At 47.6% G+C, this 23,498-nt stretch overlaps 1 protein-coding gene across 3 annotated transcripts in view; it reads right to left on the reverse strand.

Moving 5' to 3' along the window:
• The window catches only part of MAGI3 (membrane associated guanylate kinase, WW and PDZ domain containing 3), a 603,948-nt gene that overhangs the window by 225,481 nt on the left and 354,969 nt on the right, over positions 1 to 23,498 (reverse strand). For all 3 annotated transcript variants that reach the window (XM_082246222.1, XM_082246221.1, XM_082246223.1), the window contains exon 6: positions 10,070 to 10,149. In XM_082246222.1, the coding sequence (XP_082102348.1) occupies positions 10,070 to 10,149 (80 nt within the window). The remainder of the gene's footprint in view (positions 1 to 10,069; positions 10,150 to 23,498) is intronic.

Raw genomic sequence — 23,498 nt, forward strand, 5'->3', positions numbered from 1 at the left:
TCCCCTTACCCTAGTGGTCAGTGTGCTTCCCTTATGTTGGTGGTCTCTACTTACTTTGCAATGCCAGTTAGTGTCCTTCCCTTACTCTGGCAGACATTGAGATTTCTATATACTGACAATCAGTAGGGTTGCACCGATACCGGTGCCGATCCTAAGCATTTACATAAGTACTTGTGCAAATGCTCTGATACCTAAAACCGATACCTTTGCGATGCCTTTACAAAATGAATGGGCTCAAATTGCACTGCAAAGGACTGCATGTGATTTGAACTGAATTCCAAGCAGTTTCCCACACTGCAAGGGAGGGGGAGAGAGAGGCTCCAAGCCACCAATAATGTAGCAATGTTTATTCAATAAAATAGTTAAAATGAAACAGTACTGCACTCACATACATCGCTGATGACAGGCATAAAACAAGCTCAGTGTGGAGCCCCCAGTCCAAAGTTTAGTCCCCACTAGAAACGCTGGAGAAAGTGCACTGAAACTGCTGTGGCCAATTGGAACGCCTTTCAGGGACCAAACCACACCTACATCAGCCTTTAGATTGGCCACAGCATTCTGGACATCTGACAGCCCCTTTGATTGATTGAGTCTCCCACTGTATCTCCCTGTGGCTTCCCTGGATTTCAGCTTCAGATTCGAAGCGCTGCACCTCTTTCACCTAGACATATTTTTTTACTGTCTACAAACTGTGCCATCTGCTTTTTACAGATTTTTGTACCTAAGCACAAGTGGATTTGTTTATTTATTAATTTTCTCTTACATAGTGCTCTGTGTGCACCCTTGCACTGGTGGTCAGTGTGCTTCCTATTCCATCACTGAGTACCTGCGGACACTCTGCAGAGCGCCCTGGACCCTTTGATTTAGGGGAGCTTTCTTGAATTCAAACTCTCATCATTTGACCCTGTATACATGGTAACCATGCTGCAGTAATTTTAATCCTTAAAGTAGAAGTTCAGCCTAAAACTAACTATAAATCTACTGGCAGCCACATTCTAAGACTAATCTATATAACCTTATAAAGCAAAAATCGCTATACATACCTTTTCTGCAGCCAATCCAGTCCAGTCTTCAGGGGTCGATGCTGTGTGGAAGAGAGAACTGACAACAGCTGGGAAATGCAAATTACGTCACCCATATGCTTACTATGAGGCTTTCGTTGTCAGCTGCCTCTTCTTCACACACTTACACAGAGAAGTTACCACTGACAGCTTAAGCCTCGTACACACGCGTCGAAAATCGGCAGGGAATTTTCGTCCGACGACCGATCTGCCGATTTTCGGCTAGTTAGTATGATGCTTCCGACAACCGACTCCGACTTTTCGGCCGAAAAAATTCTGGTGTGCAGGCTATAAAATTTTTGTCCGCCTTCAAAACACGGCCGATTTTCGTGCAGTCAGTACAGATTTCGACAGGGAAAAATCTAATGAGCAAGACTGGGCATGCTCAGAGAAGAAAGAACACAAAGAAAGAAAACCAACACATGACATCACTTCTGAAGTAGAATTTTGTCGAGCAAGAAAATTAGTGTGCAGTCTAGGCACATTCCAACCAACAAAACACCACTCTGGACAAAAGACGGACGATCGTTCGGCCGATAATTGTTTTGTGTGTACTAGGCTTTAGCGTATTTTGATTGGTTTGCACAAAAGTTATCGCGTTTACTAACAAAGGGAAAGATTTTTGTCATTTTTGTTGTTTTTTTTTTTAACGCGTAATGGCGGCGATCTGCGATTTTTTTGCGGTACTGCGACATTGGGGCGGACAGATCGGACCCTTGACTGACATTTTTGACACTTTTGGGGTTACCAGTGACATTTCTACAGTAATCAGTGCTATATATATGCACTGTTACTGTAAAATTACACTGGCAGTGAAGGGGTTAACTTTATTTGAGAGGGAGGGGCTGTGTGTGTCCCTAGGGGCATGATTCTAACTGTGATTGGCTGTGGCTTGAGCTGTAGGAACACTGATCAAGGGTCCTACATAGTAGAACCGTATGATCAGTGTTTCTACACGGGAGAATGACAGGCAGCTTGTTTACACAAGCTGCCTGCCTTTCTCCCTCTCCCCCGACGATCGCAGAGTGAGCGGCGGACATCGGGTCCGCCGGTCACACGCGCGGGCGGCGCACGCTCGCTCCCCAGAGCCTCACAGGCTAGTGACGTACCGATACGTCACTCTGCCTGTGAGGGGCTGACCGCCGCAGTATATGTACTTGCGGCGGTCGGCAAGCGGTTAATAAACATACATATATGCGGTTTTGTATTTCACATATAATCGTGAGTTAGCAATAGAAAAGAGATGCAGAGGTATCAACAAATATATGCAGCCTGTGTCATCTGATTATTCCATAATTGATCATAATCACTACTTCTTAGTACTGTTTCATAAGTCTTACATTTCCTATAAAACAACTTTAAAATCAGTGTAAAAGCCAGTCTACTATAATATCTGTAAAAAAAAAAAATATATATCTGTAAAATAAAACTTCTGGGTCCACTACATATATTGAAGTTATTTTAAACAAACTATTTTAGGTTCATACCTCCTTTTGTTCTGGAGATATTACAAGTGCTTTTTTTTCCCCCAAAATGAAAATGAAAACTAGTTGGGAGTTTCTTCTAGGAGAGTGAGGTCACTGCAGGTCTCGTCAATCAGTGTAGCAAGGCAGCTACATGTCTGACTCATATCTAATATGCCTAGCACATGCATCGGGAGGGGGCATCTTTATGGAGACTTGTTTTAAGGATTTTAGTTAGCAGACGGCTTCTAATGCAGTAATAAGTGCTTTTTAAAAGCTGGCAGAAAACTTGATTTATAGCAGCACAAGAACTAGCAAAAGTAAACAGTATGCTTGATGATTTATTCATATGTCCATTTCAGATTTTAAATATGTTTTTTTTTTATATAGTAGAGTTATTGTTTAACTGTGCAGTTTTTTTAGCCTTAAGAGCTAATATAGGAGGCCCCAAAAATAAAAGACATCTTTCCATAAATTCAAGCTGTTTATTATAAATGGGCTTTGTAACGTAGTTTGCAAACTATTGTATAGAAATACACATTTGAGAAGTCTTACTTAACTAAATAGTAAAAGGTAGTCCATAAAGTATCTGTTTATTTCCTTTGAAGCTCTACACCTACTAAACATTTTCTAGTATTGGATACTGGGTTAGAACCTCTGTCACAAAACTCCCAACTGTCCCTGATTTTGAGGGACTGTCCCTGATTTGGAACGAAGTCCCTCTTTCCTCCTCATTTGTCCCTCATTTTGGTCTGATCTACATGGTTGTATATGAAATGCACAACTTATCCTTCAAAAAGTGTTTCCCAGTGCTAAACTTTTCATCCAAATTCTAAACTCCTGCATTTTTAAATTTCAAAAACCAGTATAAAGGAATAGTAGTGGGAAAAAAAAAAACATTTTTAAAATTTTTTTTTTTGTATAATTCTCCTTTAAAGGGGCGTGACAGGGGGTGTGTCCTTTGCCTACATATTTTTGTTAATACGTGTCACTCATTCCTATCTCAAAAAGTTGGGAGGTATGCTCTGTCAGATTATAAACGCTTTCTGGGTGAATTTCTGTTTTAAATACTGTCTGTGTTCCCACTAGAAATAATGTTCTAATTTGGTAAATATAAAATTGCATATGAATATAGCTTACAGAGCTCAAAAACTCAAGCTAAAATATAAATAAATATATATATATATATATATATATATATATAAAATATATATTTCAGCTAGAGTTTTTGAGCTCTGTAAGCTATCTTTGGACACTTCTGTAGGGACTTTCAAATGTTGGACAAGAAACAACCTTTGCATGCAATGATCGCACTTTTGAAAATCTATATCAGGGGTCTTCAAACTTTTTAAACAGAGGGCCAGTATACTGTACTTCAGACTGCAGAGGAGCCAGGCAAAGGCCAGTGGGCATAGAAATTATCTTGGTGTCAGTGGGACTAAACAATGCCCAGTTATTGGTGTCAGTGGTAGGAAAAACTGCCCCATCGTTGGTATAATTTGGAGGAATTTCGACCCTTCATTAGTGTCATTGGGAGGGCATATGCCCAACTGCTGGTGTCAGTGGGAGGATCTACAATCAAGTGCTGGAGTGGGTGACGGATTGAATAACCTAGATCCAGAGGGTCCCCCCAGTCTGGCCAGCGAGCGCACGCAGGCCTCAGCTCCCTGCTCGGTCGGCCGCGACATAGCCCCACTTGACAGGGGCTGGCCTGCGAGTTGAATGTCTCGCGATGGTGCATACAACCTGGCCTCGGCCCAAGTCTCAGCGTTCCTCCTGGCCAACAGCCCCCCATTCCGAGGGAAAGGTGGTCTCTCCGAAGCGGTGCCCACCCTGTTCCCATTATGGTAAGTTGCTGTCTCCCCTCTTCCCCTGGAGGGTTTTGGGGAGGACTTGGGACCCTCCCTGGGACGGTCGGATCCCCGGGTTCCCCTCCTTTTCCTTGGCCCCTCTGAAATTAGGTGGTCACTGTGGGTCTCCCGACACCCCTCTGTCCTCCCCTCCCTCCCTGGGTGAGGTTATGAGCTAGCTTTTGCCACCTGCTCCTGAAGGGGGCTTGTTGGGGTTGCTGCTGGCCAGGTTTACCTGGTGCGCAATGGGGGGTTGAGCAGTGTTCCCCACCACCTTGGGGGGTGGTTACTAGGGCAGGTATGTCCCCTGGGCACCCTATTGTTTTTTATTTTTTTGGGTAGCAGTTGTTTTTGGTTGAGCTTCATATTGCCAGGTTGGCTATGTTTAGCCTTGGGAATTTTTTCTGCTGTTTTTTCCCACCTCTCATGTTTAACATCGCTTTGGGACGTCCCAATGGTTAAGAAGAATCAATAGCTGTCTCTGTCAATGAACGAAAGAGAAAAAATGGATTTTTGTAAAATCTTACCGTAAAATCCTTTTCTCTTAGCTCATTGACAGACGTAGTCCTCGGTGATTCAGCACCTTCGGGTTATGTCGCCTCCACAGGAGTAGGACTAGACAGGAAATAAAATGCTCTGGCCACACCCTAGGGGCAGTCCCCGAGGGTATATCCTCTCTCTCTCTCTGCCACAGCAAATCAGTTATGTCACAAAGCAGTGTTTAGAGAATTTAACCCAACCCAACTCCAAAACAGAGGGGCGGGTACTACGTCTGTCAATGAGCTAAGAGAAAAGGATTTTAGGGTAAGATTTTTTTCAAAAATCCATTTTTCTCTATCGCTCATTGACAGACGTAGTCCTTGGTGATTCAGCACCTTCGGGACGTTCCAAAGCAGTACCACAAATGAGGGGTGGGAGAAATGGAAATTAAATCCAATCTAGAAGGCCCAACCGGTGCCAACTAGAAGTTTTACAATGCTCATCCTCAATGATGAGACTCAAAAAAAATCTTTCAACAGAAAAAATCCTCGAGGTAGACCTCCGGTCTCCTCAAATTGCGGCCTGCAAAACCTTGCGGCCAAATGAGGCATCCGCCGATGCCATCACATCAATTTTATAAAATTTTGTAAAGGTATGTACCGACGACCAGGTGGCCGCCTTACATACCTGGACCACTGACGCCTGATGGCGAAAGGCCCAGGAAGTACTGAGCGCTCGAGTGGAGTGCGCCCTAACAGGGAATGGAGGACTCTGACCCTTAATAGAATAAGCCTGTACCACCGTCTGTCTAATCCATTTGGCGATAGTCGCGGCAGATGCAGGCAACCCCTTTCTGGGGCCATCCATAATCACAAAAGTGAATCCGTCTTACGGAACGATTCCGTAGCCTTCAGGTATACCCTGATTGCCCGAACCACATCCAAGGAATGCAACGCATGTTCCCGATGATGATTGGGCTGAGGACACAAGGAAGGTAGTACAATATCTTCATTCAGATGAAAATCTGAAACCACCTTTGGAAGAAAGGATGGCTTAGGATGAAGTACTACCTTATCCCTATGAATCACTAAGTATGGGGACTGGCATGATAAAGCAGCCAGTTCTGACACCCTGCGTGCAGAAGTGATAGCCACCAAGAAGGCCACCTTCTGGGATAAAGTAAGCAAGGGAATCTCCCTGATGTTTTCAAAAGGAGGTTTCTGTAGAACCGACAAAACCAAATTAAGATCCCAGGGCAGTAAGGGCGCGCGGACTGGTGGAGCCAGGTGCCGCACCCCCTGGATGAAATTCCGCACCAAGGACTTGGTAGCTAAAGGTTTCTGAAAGAAGATTGCTAGTGCTGAAACTTGACCCTTGATGGTGCTCAAGGCTAGTTTCTGCTCAACCCCTTTTTGCAAAAAGGCCAATATTCGAGTAACCGAATAGGTACGTGGAGGAAATCCTAAAGATTCGCACCACGCGATATAAGTCTTCCATGTGTGATAATAGACTCTGCTGGAAGTCGCTTTCCTTGCTTTAATAAGGGTAGGAATGACTGAAGCTGACAACCCTCTGTCCTTCAGTACTTGGGTCTCAATGGCCAGGCCATTAAAACCAGCGACTGTAAAGCACGATGGTAGATTGGTCCTTGAGACCGCAGATACTCCCTGAGACGAAGTTCCCACGGAATGTCCGCGACTAGCAAGTCCAAGTCGGCCAGACCGGCTTGACGAGGCCAGCTTAGAATTTCTAGGACCACTGGCGCTGACTGGATCTGAACCAGGCGTCCCTAGAGCTATCTGGCCCCGACCATCCGAGAAAGTCTGGTCGTTTTCTGTTCCCACACATTTATCAGACACCTGATTCCTATCAGGAACGGTGATCTTTCCTGGTTGAACCTCAGGGACCGAAGTCACCTGGCTAGAGGCTTCTTGGTCTGTCTGGTCAACCCGATCCGATTCCTGTGGGGAATTGAGACTAATCTTAGGAAAAGGTAAAGGAAAAGATCTGTTCAGGGAACGGTGACTACCGCTCCCTGTAGTACTTAAATGTTGGAAGGGAAGAATCGCACCGGTAGCAGTAGTCGATGCTCGATCTAATGTCCTGAATACCGGTGAAAACGTCCCCCCACCCTCAAACCAGGTGGGGGCGCACCTTCAGGCTGTGTAATCCTTTGCTTCGGGTTTGGCTGAGTCGGTCCTCTGTTTGTCCGACCAGCCCTTCTTGAACCCTCCTAGAGGAGTCTTGCCTTTCCCGCTTGTTCCAGCCGGGCGTGCGAACCCTTTATGGGCGGTAAAGAAAGGTCCTCGCTTGTTGCGAGGTCCCTTAGCTTTAGCAGCCTGTGGCAAGAAAGTGCTCTTGCCCCCAGTGGCATCCTTAATGATCTCATCTAGGGTGGCCCCAAATAGGCGATTCCCCTGAAAGGGGAGATTCGTCAAGGTCTTTTTGGAACCTAGGTCAGCTGACCAGCATTTTAACCACAGCACACGTCTTGAGGATTACCGCTGATATAGATGCATGCCCTAATAGGGGGGGTAGCATCCAAGGCTGCGTCACAGACAAACTGTAGCCCTTGCATAATCTGTTCCATCAAATCAGATGTTCCCTGGGGGATATCTTTTCCCCTCAGGTCTTGGCGTACCAATCTCGCCCATTCCGTTAGTGTCTGGGAAACTAGACCAATAACAATTACTGGTCTAAATGCTGACCCTATCAGGGAGAAGATAGTGCGGGACTCCGCTTCCACCTTTCGATCCACCGGATCCTTAAAGGACGAAGTGTCCTCCACTGGGATAACCGTGGCTTTATTCAGCCTGGAAATAGGTGGATCCACCACTGGTGGTACCGTCCATTTCTTAATGAGGGATTCCTCAAACGGATAGCGTCTAGCAATACGCTTGGAAATAGTCAAGGTACGCTTAGAATGCTCCCATTCTTCTTTTATTTTATTACCAAAACACTTGGGAACAGGAAAAACCTTCACCGTTTTGATGGGCATGTTAGTACCAAAGGGAATCTCCGTTTCAGTTGCCTCTGCCGGTAAAACCTCAAGTCTTAAGGTTTCCCGCACCGCCACAACTAGTGCGTCCACCAATGCTTCTTCCCGAATTATGGCGGAAGAATGAACGTCCTCCTCACTGTCTGAGGGAACTTTACCTGAGATAACAGCCCTTGCAGAGGGACCTGCAGCTGGAGTGACCATCTCTGAATCTGAGTCAGAGGTGTCAGATGATATAAGTGTAGGCGGGGGTCACTTTCTTGACCCCCGTCCCTGACAGGCCGTCTCCACCCGAGGCACCAAAGACTCCAAAACTGATGTAAATGCGTCTATACTCTGTGCACCGGCGGGTCCCGTGGTCCCCTCGAGGGAAACAGATGGGGGTGCTTGTGTGGCAGGGTCCATGATAATTCCAGTTACTACCCGGAAAATTCAATCCAAAAATAAAACTTTTTTTTTTTTTTTTAGACCCCCAGCGCCACAAAGCCCCTCAGTGTTAGCTGCTCAGGGACCCCTATCGAGCGAGAGAGAGAGAGATAGACCCCCAGGCTCACCACTTGATGCTCAGAGTTTTCCACTGCACTTGTCTCAGCACTGTCTCGAATCGACAGGAAGTCTCTTGGCTGGCTGCCCGGGAAGAAAGGAGGCGGCTCCGCCCCTCCATACGCCTTCCAGCGCCTCCCCTAGCTCCACGAGGTGTTTGGATCACCTCAAACATGGCCGCCCCCATGCTGGAGACACGAGGCTACGCCACAATGGCGGCCTCGTGCGATCTAGCAAGCAAATGGCGGCGGTTGTACCGAATAGCGGAGTGACTACAGAGCATCACAACACCTTCTCTACATGGGGAATTAGCCTGGTCGGCGGTACCGGACCCTGGCGGACCGCATGGCCGTCGGAAGGCCTGCTATTGCTGGAGACCTGACTTGGAAAGCAGTTTACATGTTCGTGGCTTCTGACTGGTAGGATACTTATATTATCACAGTAAGATTACCATACTGCCACTGATTACAATCTTTTAACATATTTACAATTAGATTGTCAGCTCCCAAACCAAGCCTCCTGGCTTTTTGCACATCAAATTCCCACTCAAAGTAGGGGGATCTGTGCCATGTTATAGGATAGAGGGGAACTCATCCTTACCATACAGAGAGGGGCCCGCGTTCACCTCAAGACCCGTCAGGGGGAAAGGGGGAACATACTACTCACCATACCGGAACCAGGCGGGCGCCAACTCCTGACAGTACCCCTCTCAACCGGGGCGGGAGGGCTGTCGACCAATACGGATGCCGTGACTCATGGTCCTTGGCGTTTCAGCGAGACGTTTAACTCGCAGGGTCAGTCCCTCCAGTGGGACTATGTCGCGGCCGACCCAGCGCGGAGCTATGGCCTGCACGCGCTCGTAGGCTGAACTGGGGTGACCACCGGATCTCAACATCCAGCCCGTCGCCCAGTTCAGCTTTCTTGCTTGAAGATCTCACAGGAACACTGGAGAAAAAAAGCTGTCTAAAAATCTTTTTAAGAAAAAATCCTGCCAGGACCGAAGATCCCAGCAAGGTATCTAGGTCCTTACTCCTGACTAGACAGAAAAAAACTGATTTGCTGTGGCAGAGAGAGAGAGGATATACCCTCGGGGACTGTCCCTATGGTGTGGCCAGAGCATTTTATTTCCTGTCTAGTCCTACTCCTGTGGAGGCGACATAACCCGAAGGTGCTGAATCACCGAGGACTACGTCTGTCAATGAGCGATAGAGAAATGGGATTTTTGGCTTACCGTGAAATCCATTTCTCTGATGTTCATTGATGGACACAGGACCCACCCCTCTGTGGAGTTGGCTTTCCTCTAACATTGCTTGTAACAAAACTGAGTGCCTATAGCGGAGAGTGGGAGTATACCAACCTGGAACTGCCCATAGACCTAGTCAAACTTTTTCCTGCCTAGTCTAACTCCTGTAGGGGGCAGTATAATCCAATGGTTAGGAAGAATCAGAAGCTGTGTCTGTCCATGAACATCAGAGTAATAAATTTTACGTTAAGTCAAATATTTTAATTTTTTTGCTATAGTCATCATTATAAAACATTAAAAATAGAGGGTTTCAAAAGGGGTGTGAAAACAGTTTGATTCTGCATGCTGGAAAAAGCCTTGTTTTTCCTTTATACGGTTTATAGACAATGAAGAGACTGCACCACAGGCCACAGAGTTTAACAAACACTTACCACCATCATCACAGTCTTCTGGAGCTTTTGCTTTTTTGCACAGACGAGGATCCAGCCACGTTGTAGTTTTTGTGTTATGGCTAATAAAGAAAAATGGCAACAATATGTTATTCTTGTATCAGATGCAATAATTTACCTTACATGCTTACTTCCTAGGAATGTCAGCAACATCTTACATAGTTAGTTACATAGTTAGTGAGGTTGAAAAAAGACATAAGTCCATCCAGTTCAACCTATGATGTGTGTGTGTGTTTGCTTTTAACTGTACATTGTATAGCCCTGTATGTTGTGGTCTTTAAGGTGTCCATCCAATTGTTTTTTGAAACTATCAATGCTCCCCGCTGATACGACTGCTTGTGGAAGAGAATTCCACATCCTTACCGCTCTTACAGTGAAGAACCCCTTACGCACTTTAAGGTTAAACCGCCTTTCCTCAAGTTTTAGTGAGTGGCCACGTGTCTTATTGTATCTCCTTTCTCTGAATAGTTTGTTCCTTATGCTAGGGTCGCCAGTACAGTATTTGTACATTGATGATATATCCCCCCTCAATCGTCTCTTCTCCAGAGAGAATAGGTTCAGTGCTTGTAGTCTTTCCTCATAGCTGATGTCCTCCATTCCCCTAATTATTTTTGTTGCCCTTCTCTGGACTTTCTCCAGTTCCAGCACATCCTTCCTGAGGACCGGTGCCCAGAACTGGACAGCATACTCCAGATGTGGCCGGACCAGAGTCTTGTAGAGTGGAAGAATAATCTCTTTATTTCTGGAGTGAATCCCCTTTTTTATACAACCCAGTATTCTGTTGGCTTTGCTTGCGGCGGCTTGGCATTGCATGCCACTGCCAAGCCTGTTGTCTACCAGTACCCCCAGGTCCCTTTCCATCCTAGACTCACCCAGAGGTTCCCCCCTAGTGAGTAGCTTGCTTTCTGGTTTCTGGCCCCCAAGTGCATTACTTTACATTTTTCTACATTAAATCTCATCTGCCATGTAGTTGCCCACCCCGTTATTTTGTTCAGGTCTGCTTGCAAGATTTCCACATCCTGCATAGAAGATATTGGCATGCCTAATTTAGTATCATCTGCAAATACTGAGATTGTACTAGATATCCCCTCCTCTAGATCATTTATGAAAAAATTAAACAGGATTGGTCCCAGGACAGAACCCTGGGGGACCCCACTTTCCACACCCGCCCAATCCGAGTACTCCCCATTAATCACCACCCTCTGTACTCTCCCCTGGAGCCAGTTCTCTATCCAGGTACTCACCTTATGGTCCATACCTACCTTCCTTAGTTTGTACAGTAAGCGTTTGTGGGGAACGGTGTCAAAGGCCTTTGCAAAGTCCAGATACACCACATCCACAGGCTTACCTTTATCTAAGTGGCAGCTCACTTCATCGTAGAAGGTTAATAGATTGGTTTGGCACGAACGATTTTTCATGAATCCATGCTGATTACTACTTATAATACCGTTTTCATTACTAAAGTCTTGTATGTGGTCCCTTATCATCCCCTCCAAAATTTTGCAGACTACTGATGTTAGGCTGACCGGCCTATAGTTACCCGGGATATATCTCGGCCCCTTTTTAAATATTGGTACCACGTTGGCTTTTTTCCAATCAGCTGGCACCATACCCGTCTGTAAACTATCCTTAAAGATCAAGAATAATGGTCTGGCAATCACCTGGCTGAGCTCATTAAGAACCCTTGGGTGCAAGCCATCCGGTCCCGGGGATTTATTTATGTTAAGTTTCTCTAGTTTAGCTCTACGTCTATCCTCTGTTAGCCATGGCGGCACTTCCTGAGGTGTATTATATAGTTTGGCCTTACAAGCGGGGTTCGTGTAGCCCCCCCGATTCCTTTGTGAAGACTGAAGAAAAGAAATTATTTAACACTTCCGCCTTTTCTCTGTCCTCTGTGGCCATTTTTCCTTTATCATCTTTTATGGGGCCAATGTGCTTTGGCCTCGCTTTCCTACTGTTTATATACTTAAAGAACTTCTTGGGGTTCTTTTTACTCTCCTCCGCTATATGTCTCTCGTGTTCTATTTTAGCCGCCCTGATTTCGTCTTTACATTTCTTATTACACTCTTTGTAGTGCTTAAATGCTGCCAATGACCCCTCAGTCTTGTATTTTTTGAAGGCCTTTTCTTTAGCTCTAATATACATTTTTATGTTGGAGTTTAGCCACCCAGGGTTTAGTTTTGCTCTTTTAAATTTATTTCCCTGTGGAATGCACTGGCCCACCCCCTTGTTAAGTATGCTCTTGAAGCACTCCCATTTTTCCTCCGTGTTCTTTGTTCCCAGGGTTCTATCCCATTTGATATTTTCTAGCAGCGAGCGCAGTTTAGGGAAATTGGCTCTTTTGAAATTCAGTGTCCTTATATTACCCTTGTGTTTCCTATTACTGTAATTAATACTGAAACCAATTGACCTATGGTCACTGTTCCCTAGGTTGTCACGCATTTCTATATCCGTGAGCAGGTCTGTATTGTTGGTAATCAGTAGGTCAAGTACCGCATTGTTTCTTGTCGGTGCATTCACCATCTGACCCATGAAATTGTCCTGCAAAACATTTAGGAACTGCCGAGCCTTGGCTGAATGCGCGGTTCCTTCTGCCCAGTCTATATCAGGATAATTAAAGTCCCCCATTATAATGACATTTCCCATCCTTGCTGCCAATCCTATCTGTAACATGAGGTCCGCCTCACCCTCCTCCCTCTGGTTGGGGGGCCTATAGCATACGCCCAATATTACCTTCCCCACCGTGCCTTTCCTTTGAAGCTCTACCCATAGGGATTCTGCCTCGTCCATAGCTCCATTATTAATATCATCCCTCATATTTACCTGTATACTGTTCTTAATATACAAACATACCCCTCCCCCTTTTTTACCCTCTCTATCTCTGTGATAAAGGGAATACCCCTGAATAGTCGCCATCCAGTCATGAGAGCTGTCAAACCAAGTCTCAGTTATCCCCACAAAATCTAAGTCCTCCTCAAACATCAGCAGCTCCAGCTCTCCCATCTTGTTGGCCAGGCTTCTGGCATTGGTAAATAGTGGTAATATTTGTGGTATTTTCCTGGTATTTCAGGATAATGCCACATTATGGCTGATAGATGGGGCTAATGATCCTAAACGCATTAGAACAATTATAGTGAAAAATTTAAGATGAATTGTGCTCTGTGTATTACAAATTCCTTGTACTTATATTAACTTTATATATTCACAGTGCTGCACTTTTTCCACATTTTGCTATGTCACAGCCCTAATCCAAAATTGAATAAATTCATTATTTTCCTCAAAATTCCCCAAACAATACCCCATAATGACAACATGAAAGAGGTTTGTTTGAAATCTTTGCAATCTTCATAAAAATAAAGAGATGAAAAAAAAAAAAAAAATCACATGTACATAAGTATTCACAGCCTTTGCCATGACACTCAAAATTGAGCTCAGGTGCATCCTGTTTCCACTGATCATCCTTGAGATGTTTCAATCAACTTGATTAGAGTCCACCTTTGGTAAATTCAGTAGATTGGACATGATTTGGAAAGGCACCCACGTGTCTATATAAGGTTCCACAGTTAACAGTGCATGTCAGAGCACAAACCAAGCCATGAAGTCCAAGGAATTGTCTGTAGACCTCAGAGACAGGATTGTTTTGAGGCACAGATCTAGGGAATGGTACAGAAACATTTCTGCAGCATTGAAGGACCCAATAAGCACCGTGGCCTCCATCACCTGTAAATGGAAGAAGTTTGGAACCACCAGGACTCTTCCTGGGCAAACTCAGCGATCAGGGAAGAAGGACCTTAGACAGGGAGGTGACAGAGAACCCGATGGTCACTCTGACAGAGCCCCAGCATTACTCTGTGGCGAGAGGAGAACCTTCCAGAAGACCAACCATCTCTGCAGCACTCCACCAATCAGGCCTGTATCGTAGAGCACTTCTCAGTAGAAGGCACATGACAGCCCATCTGGAGTTTGGCAAAAGGCACCTGAAGGACTCCCAAACCATGAGAAACAAAATACTCTGGTCTGATGAAACAAAGATTGAACTCTTTATCCTGATTGGCAAGCATCATGTCTGGAAGAAACCAGGCACTGCTCATCACCTGGCCAATACCATCCCTACAATGAAGCATGGTGGTGGCAGCATCATGCTGTGGAGATGTTTTTCAGAGGCAGGAGCTGTGAAACTAGTCAGGATTGAGGGAAAGATGAATGCAGCAATGTACAGAGACATCCAGAGTGCTCTGGACCCCAAACTGGGATGAAGGTTCATCTTCCAACAGGACAACGACCCTAAGCACACAGCCAAGATAACAAAGGGGTGGCTCTGTGAATGTCCTTAAGTGGCCTAGCCAGAGCCCAGGCTTGAACCCGATTGAACATCTCTGGAGATATCTAAAAATGGCTGTACACTGACGTTCCCCATCCAACCTGATGGAGCTTGAAAGGTCCTGCAAAGATAATACTTATCTACATGTGATTTTGTTCATTTATTATTTTTAATAAGTTTGCAAAGATTTTAAACAAACTTCTTTTATGTTGTCAATATAGGGTATTGTTTGTAGAATTTTGAGGAAAATAATGAATTTAATCCATTTTGGAATAAGGCTGTAACATAACAAAATCTAGAAAAAGTGAAGCGCTGTGAATACTTTCCGGATGCACTGTATATACTGTGAATACCGTATATATATATATATATATATATATATATATATATATATATATATACACATATCCTATTATTACTAAATCTCAATATGCTAGTCTGTTGATCTGTTGGTCGAGTCCTCACTGAAAACCTTCTGAAGCACGTTAAAGCAGACCTTCACCCCTACCTTCACCCCTAAACAGAAAAAAAATGGTGCATGTAGCACTGCATGCCCATCCAAAAATTCCATAAAAGTATTAAAAAAAAAAAAAAATTTTTAGTAAACTTCCATTATATTTCTTCTTCTGTGTTTATTAAGTGGACCCTGGGAAGTCCATGTCAGCAGTGCAGTGTACAAGATCAGGGCAGCTTGTTATTGAACAAGACCTAGCTGCACCATATATGAGCTGATATACAGTATGTGACTTGCATAATCTGAGGCAGCTTGGTATTATTCAATAACAAAGAATAAGCAAAAGGAAGCCAGTCGCCGATGATGTCATCTTTTGAAAATGCCAGCACAGGACACGTTTTGCGAATTAGCCACACAGTAAAGGAGGAGGCAAGCAGTTTTCATTATATTCACACTGCAGGAATGATGCCAAAAACAGTTCAGGGGTAGGTGGGTGTGACGTGAGACACTTTGGTTGGGGGGCTTGTGGAACCCCAATTGCTTTAGGGAGGTTGGGAGACCCCTTGTCCAGCATCCCCAGTCCCTCTTATGTGTAAATCACCCTGTGTCTATAAGGGGCACAGGGTGACCAAAAACCCTAGTCAGGCCAGCTCTGCACTAATCAGACTCTTGCTGGGGGGGGGTGTGTTACACTTTAATGCTGTCTATTGTTCTTTGGGATCTCGATGCCGGTGTGTCTGGCCTTGAATGAGATTCCTGAATGTTCAGGTGTTTGTGTCATCTATTGTTTGCCTGCTAGCATTCTGTGCATTCCGCCTAGGCTGATTTAAGTGCTCAGTTAATTGGTATGTTAATGATATCATGGTCAGCCCTACCTCGTTATCGTAGCTATTGTGTGATATTTTGTGTAAATATTTGACTGGCCAATGACATACTTCTCCAATGTATAAAAGTCTGTGAGTTGGTTTTAATAAACAGTTCATTCTGGTTTCACTCCAAAACTTGTACTGTCTAGTTCTTGGGGTAACTATAGCCAGAATCACGGATCCCGTGTTCCAGAGCTTAGGAAGCAGGTTACTGGCGGAGATACCCAGTCGTTGGTGTCCGGATTCCGTTACATTGGTGGCAAGCGGTGGGACGCTTCCTGCAGTCTGGGACATCCAAACCTCCGACGGGATCCAAGATCGGGATAGCAGACTTTGGTCAACCCAACGGAGAAATGGACCTGGCATCAGAGTTTGAGGGGGTGCTGCGGATCGCCCTTTCAGTATACCCCAGGACGGTCTCTGCGGATCAATACCTGGAGCTCAGGCAGCAGATTCGGGTGGGGCTCTGGCTTGGAGCCCTCCAGCTTGCTGGTATATACCAGGGAAAGTGCTTTCCAACCCCAGGGGAACAGGCCAGTGATCAACGGAAGTTGCGGATGGCATTCCTGGGAGAGCGGCCCCAGGAGCAATGGGTATCCGAGTTGGACAGGCTGGTCCAGCAGGAGATAGAGCTGGACAATCAATATCGGGCTCTGCAATGGCACGCAGAGCAGAAATATTTAGGAGAGACATCAGAATGCTCTCCGGAGGGATATGACTTTGGTGGCCCTGGATTGCTGTGGGAGAGCCTTACAGATGTCTTTGTGTTTGGGGATGAAGGGGAACCTACCCTTGAGAACCTGCAAGAATACAGAGAGGCTATGCTCCGTCTCACAGGGGTCTCAGAGCTTGAACCTGATCTAGAACACTTGGTAAGGAAAGAACAGCATCTGGAAAGGGCATACAGGAAACTGCTAGGACACGTTCAGCAGCATGCCTATGAGTCGGCAGTGGAAACTCCGGAGATTGCTGTTCCCAAAGCTAAAGTGCTGACAACAGGGCAGAGCTCTGCTAGCCTCTGCCCAGCACCAGTAACATCTTCTGGATTCCACAGAAAGGAGATGGTGAACCTCGATCCCTAGACACCACCAGAGACTGGGGATTTAATAGACTTTTCTATTGAGGAGGAACAACCAGGTGAGACTCCTGCAGAACAGCTCACTTCAGAGCATGGCGCTGTGGACCCCTGCATACAACAATCGGTGGCCCTGAAGGATGTGTGCAAGGTCACCGATGTTTCAATTTACTTCCCAGTGGAAAAGCTGGAAGCTGGGCAGAACGCTACTGGCCACTGCCCACAACAGTCTCTCCTTGGTTGGAGAGACAGTACAGACTGGGGGTACTGTGAAGACCCACCGATGGCAGGTGGAGATGGGACCGAGGTCTCTCTACCGGCCCTACAGGGAGGCTGGGCAGCCGGCCCAGGTCCCCAGCTACAGCAGTGTACCTTCCAGGGACAGGAGACAACTAATCCTTTTCCCCAACCACAGGGAGACAACAGACCTGACCCCAATGGTGCAGATGGGACCGCGGTCTCTGCACCAGACCTACAGGGATGGTGAACGGCCGGTCCAGATCCCCCACCTACCCCGCAGGAATACAAGGAGGAGGAGGTAAGTGATCCCTCCTCTCTACAGCAGATCCCCAACCAGGTTCTGGGGGTAGTATTCGCCAACCCCAACCCAGCAAAAGGGCTGGCAACAGAGCAGAGCGCTGCTGGCCTCTGCCCCCAACTAATAGAAGATGGATTCCCTGTGGTAGTGGATGAGACTTTGGTTCCCACTTACACAACCCCAGAAAAAGGTCTGGCATTGGGACAGGAGGATGTCAGCCTTGTTGTGCAATCACTGGTGGATTTTCATACAGAAAAAGTATATGAGACTACAGTCTCCACCTGCATACCCCAGGGATGCTGGGCAGTCGGCCCAGATCCCCAACAGCATGATGGAGTGATCCCAGTCACCCTGTCTTCTCTCCAGCGGCTAAATGGACTCCAGGGAGAAGGACCAGTCCACACTTCTCCCCAGCAGGGGTTTTGTTCTACAAGAGAGGCAGAGGTTGGCTGGGTGAGTAACGATCTGTTCCGGACAATTTGTTTGGGGTACTGTGTGGGTGCAGACATTGGGGGACTGGAACTACGGACTAACTTCAAAGTCAACCCGTTTGGGGTCTCCTTCTGTGTTAGTCTCCTGCCGAAAGGGGAGATATGTGACGTGAGACACTTTGGTTGGGGGGCTTGTGGAACCCCAATTGCTTTAGGGAGGTTGGGAGACCCCTTGTCCAGCATCCCCAGTCCCTCTTATGTGTAAATCACCCTGTGTCTATAAGGGGCACAGGGTGACCAAAAACCCTAGTCAGGCCAGCTCTGCACTAATCAGACTCTTGCTGGGGTGGGTGTGTTACACTTTAATGCTGTCTATTGTTCTTTGGGATCTCGATGCCGGTGTGTCTGGCCTTGAATGAGATTCCTGAATGTTCAGGTGTTTGTGTCATCTATTGTTTGCCTGCTAGCATTCTGTGCATTCCGCCTAGGCTGATTTAAGTGCTCAGTTAATTGGTATGTTAATGATATCATGGTCAGCCCTACCTCGTTATCGTAGCTATTGTGTGATATTTTGTGTAAATATTTGACTGGCCAATGACATACTTCTCCAATGTATAAAAGTCTGTGAGTTGGTTTTAATAAACAGTTCATTCTGGTTTCACTCCAAAACTTGTACTGTCTAGTTCTTGGGGTAACTATAGCCAGAATCACGGATCCCGTGTTCCAGAGCTTAGGAAGCAGGTTACTGGCGGAGATACCCAGTCGTTGGTGTCCGGATTCCGTCACAGTGGGGAAAGTCTTCTTTAAGATGACCACCGTCAAACTATAGCATAGCATTTAGTAGAATATATACTGAAGAATATGAATTTCCTTCATTATACACCATAATGGAGTTGGAGCAACACAGGTAATGTGAAATTCCAGGCTATACCGAATTAATCTTAAAAATGCTCCCTCCCCCTCCTAACATCTTTGCTGACTAACATGTGTAAAAAAATGTATATACCTACTTCTCCAGTCTGATCTCCTCTGTGTCAGCCAGCAGCAGCTGCAAGAAAGAGGAAGCGCCGAAAACGGATGGGCCATAGGAGCGTATGGGTTACATCACCACCCGTTGTCTAGCTCCCTCTCCTCTCCCTTAAAGCCACTGCTGGCTGACACAAGGGAGATCACATGACTGGACTGGAGCAACCTGAAAATAGGTAAGTATATACAACTTTCTTACTCAGGTTAGTCTGTATAGGTGTTAGGAGCCGGAGAAAACTGAATTTTTGCAAAAATCTTACCGTAAAATTCCTTTCTCTGAGTCCTCCGACAGTCGCCGCCCCCTTCCAAGTCCTCACCAATGGGTATTGACCTTTGCTCCGTAGGAGTAGCTAGGCAACAAGAATTGTTAATACAAAAGCTTTTAGCATAGACACACCCCTAGGGGCTGTCCCCTCAGTCAATACCTCCCTGCACCAGCATTCCCAACTCAGTTTGGTAGCATTGCAGTAAGAGTACACAAAAACCCCAAAAGAGGGGCGGCGACTGTCGGAGGACTCAGAGAAAGGAATTTTACGGTAAGATTTTACAAAAATTCAGTTTTCTCTTACGTCCTCCGACAGTCGCCGCCCCCTTCCAAGTCCTCACCAATGGGACATCCCAAAGCAGTGTAGACATGAGGGGTGGGAGACGCAACCGTAGAAAGGCAACGCAGTACCCACATCAGAGAAAAGAACCTTACCACAGTAAGAGAACCAACTGGGCAACAGGAAAGCGTGCTCAACAGGAGCAACAACCCAGGAAAACAAGTAACCCAGGGGTAAAACACCCCAATAACCAAGGGCCCACAAAAACAAGGGTCCCTAAGAAACTGCCGCACTGAGAACTTTACGGCCAAAGGAGGCATCAGCCGATGCCTGAACATCCACCTTATAGAACTTTGAGAAGGTGTGAACGGACGACCAAGTCGCCGCCTTACACACCTGGGCAAAAGAAGCCTGATGCCGGTAAGCCCAAGACGTACTCAAAGACCTGGTAGAGTGCGCCTTCACAGGGAAGGGAGGAACCTTCCCCTTCAAGGCATAGGCTTGTTCAATGATCTGTCTGATCCATTTGGCGATGGTCGCAGCCGACGCCGCCATGCCCTTCCGAGGTCCCTCAGGAAGGACAAAGAGGGAATCCGACTTGCGAAAAGATTTAGTGGACGACAGGTAAACCCTGATCGCCCGGACAACATCCAAGGAATGTAAGGCAACCTCCTTCAGATGCTTAGGCTTCGTGCAGAGCGAAGGCAAGACAATGTCTTCATTCAGGTGAAATTCCGAGATCCTTTTTGGAAGAAAAGATGGGTTAGGCCGCAGGACCACCTTATCCTTGTGGACCACCAGGTAGGGAGAGTTGCAGGACAAAGCCGCCAGCTCCGACACCCTGCGAGCCGAAGTGATCGCCACCAAGAAGGCAACCTTCTTGGACAACAGAGACAACTAGATCTCCCTGATCTTTTCAAAGGGAGCCTGTTGCAACACAGACAGAACCAAGTTCAAGTCCCATGGAGGTAACGGTTCCCTCCTAGGAGGGGCCAAATGTCGCACCCCCTGAACAAAGGTGCTGACCAATGAATTAGACGCCACAGGGCGTTGAAAGAGAACGGCCAGCGCAGAAATCTGACCCTTAAACGTGGCCAACGCCAAACGCTGGTCCACTCCCGTTTGAAGGAAAGCCAACACTCTCGACACCGAGTATGAGCGAGGGGAATACCCCCTGGACTCACACCAGGCAAAATACGCCTTCCAAGTACGGTAGTAAATCTTCCCCGAAGAGGCTTTTCTAGCCTTGATCAAAGTGGGAATGACCTCAGGGGAGAGACCCCTATCCTTCAGGACCTGGCTTTCAACAGCCAGGCCGCTAAAGCCAGCGACTGTAAAGCAGGATGGAATACCGGCCCTTGAGACAGGAGGTCTTCTCGAACTGGCAGACGCCACGGAGCGTCGACTGCCAGATTTACAAGGTCTGCGTACCAAGACCGGCGAGGCCAGTCCGGCGCCACCAGAATCACCGTGTGCGGTTCCGAGGCTAACCTGCGAAGAAGCCTGGACAGCAGTTGAATCGGTGGAAAGGCATACATCAGACGATACTGATGCCAGGGCGCCACTAATGCGTCTGAGGCGTCTGCCCGAGGATCGCGCGTCCTTGCCACGAACCTTTCCACCCTGTTGTTCAGACGAGACGCGAACAGGTCCACATCCGGGGAACCCCACTTCGCGCACAACATCTGGAAGACATCCGGGTGAAGGGACCATTCTCCCTGGTCCAGGGTCTGGCGACTCAGATAATCCGCCTGCCAGTTCTCCACCCCCGGAATGTGAACTGCCGATATCGCCGGGACGTGCGTCTCGGCCCAAGACAGAATTTTCGGCTACTTCCCGAGTCGCTCGGGCACTCCTGGTGCCCCCTTGGTGGTTGATGTAGGCCACCGCGGTGGCATTGTCCGTCTGAACCCGAACTGGATGGCCCCCAAGCCGGCCCGTCCATCTCAGAAGGCAAAGCTTTATCGCCCTCAATTCCAGAATGTTGATCGGAAGGGAGGACTCCTCCTCCGACCAAGTTCCCTGGGCGGACAGAACGCCCAGAACACCACCCCAGCCCGACAGGCTGGCATCCGTGTTGAGCACTGTCCACGATAATGGACGAAAAGACTTGCCCCCCGACACCGCCGGGGACTGGAGCCACCACAGAAGATCCCTCCTGGTGTCGTGGCTCAACGAGATCCGCAGATCCAGGGATTGCGGCTGCCCGTCCCACTCGGCCAGAATCTCCGCTTGGAGACCCCGCGTGTGAAACTGGGCAAAGAGGATAGCCTCGAAAGACGAGACCATTAAACCTAGACATCTCATGCATGTCCGGAGAGATGAGTGCCGGTTGTCCCTGAGGGACTCGACCTCGTCCTGAAGAGTCCGAAGCTTATCCTCCGGCAGGAAGACCTTCGCTTGGACAGAGTCCAGAATCATTCCCAGGTAGGGAAGACGAACCGAAGGACACAGATTGACTTCGGAATGTTTATAGTCCAACCGAACTCCTGCAGTGTCCGCATCGTGGCGGATAGGTCGGTCACCAGGCTCTGACTGGCGTTTGACCTTATCAGGATATCGCCCAGATACCCCAAGACAGCAATGCCCTGTGCTCGCAACAGGGCCAGAACCCGCGCCAGCACTTTGGTAAAAACCCGCGGAGCCGAAGCGAGACCGAAAGGTAACGCCACGAATTGGTAGTGGTCCTCCGCAATGGCGAATCAAAGGTACCTCTGGTGACCCTTGAAAATGGGGATGTGTAGGTACGCATCCTTCAGATCGATGGAGGCCATGAATTCCCCCGGACTCAGGGCAGCCACCACTGATCGCAGAGATTCCATACGGAACTTGCGTACCCGCACAAAGCGGTTCAGAGCTTTCAGGTCCAGAATCGGACGCACTTTGCCCTCCTTTCTGGGCACAGTGAACAGATTGGAGTAAAACCCCCGAAATCTTGCCCGATGAGGCACCGGAACCACCACCCCCTGGGCCCGCAGGTCCCACACCGCCAGGTGCAGATCCTGCAAGCGCTCCGGAGACAGCTGAAGATTTGAGGGAAAAAATCTGCCCACCGGCCGAGAGAGAAATTCGATCTTGTAACCAGATCGAACGATTTCCTGAACCCATCTGTCCCGAATGCGGGTCAGCCAAGGTTGTAGGAAACCGCGCAGACGTCCCCCCACCCCAGAAATGGGTGAGGGCGCCCCTTCAGGCGGAAGTGGTATGGGAAGTGGAACCGGACTGGCCGGACATCTGCTTCCCCGCCCACGGCTTCTTCTGGGAGCCTTGGCCTTTGAAGGGCTTGCCCTTGGACTGTGACCGAAAGGCACGAAAGGACCCCTGAGAGGGCCTAGACGAGGAATTCAGTTTACCACGGAAGGACTTATGCTTGTGGGACTGGGGCAGGAGAGTACTCTTGCCCCCCGTAACCCCTTTTATCAGGGTATCCAAAGCCTCGCCAAAAAGGCGAGACCCCGCGTAGGGAAAATCCGCCAGCGTCTTGCGAGAAGATTGGTCGACCGACCAATTCTTCAGCCAAATCAGACGACGATTCAGTATCGCCACGCTGGACAGGCGCGCAGCCAAGGGAGCTAAATTCAAGTCCGCATCGCACAAGTACATGACACCCTGATGGATCTGGTCCACCATAGCCAACGTGGTAGGTGAAGCTGAATCAGCCACCAAGGTGCGCCTGAGCATCTTAGTCCAATCAGCAACAGCCTGTGCCGCCATAATGGAAGCAAAAATAGGCTTCAGCATAGAACCAGCCACCATATAGGCATGACGGGCAAGAGACTCTATTCTCCTGTCCGTAGGGTCCCGGAAAACCGGGGTATCCTCAGAAGGCACCGCAGTAGCTTTGTTCAAAACGGCCACCGCGTGATCCACCGGAGGCGCCACACACCAACGCTCGTTGGTGGCAGGCGCAAACATATAAAGCAGTTTAAACTTATTTGGCACAGTAAAGGGCTTCTTTAAATTGTGCCACTGTTCATTAACCGTATGGTGAAATGCAGCAGGGCAGGGAAAAACCTGCGCTGATTTGCGAGTCCTCTGTGTTCCAAAAGAAGACACCCTAGCAGGAGGAGTAGGCTCATCCTCCAGGTGCAAGGTATCCTTTATGGAAGCAATCAGCTCATTCATGAGTGCAAGCTCTTCAGGCGAGCCAGGGGG

This window comes from Pelophylax lessonae (genome assembly GCF_965119305.1).
Source record: "Pelophylax lessonae genome assembly, chromosome: 2".
Taxonomy (NCBI): domain Eukaryota; kingdom Metazoa; phylum Chordata; class Amphibia; order Anura; family Ranidae; genus Pelophylax; species Pelophylax lessonae.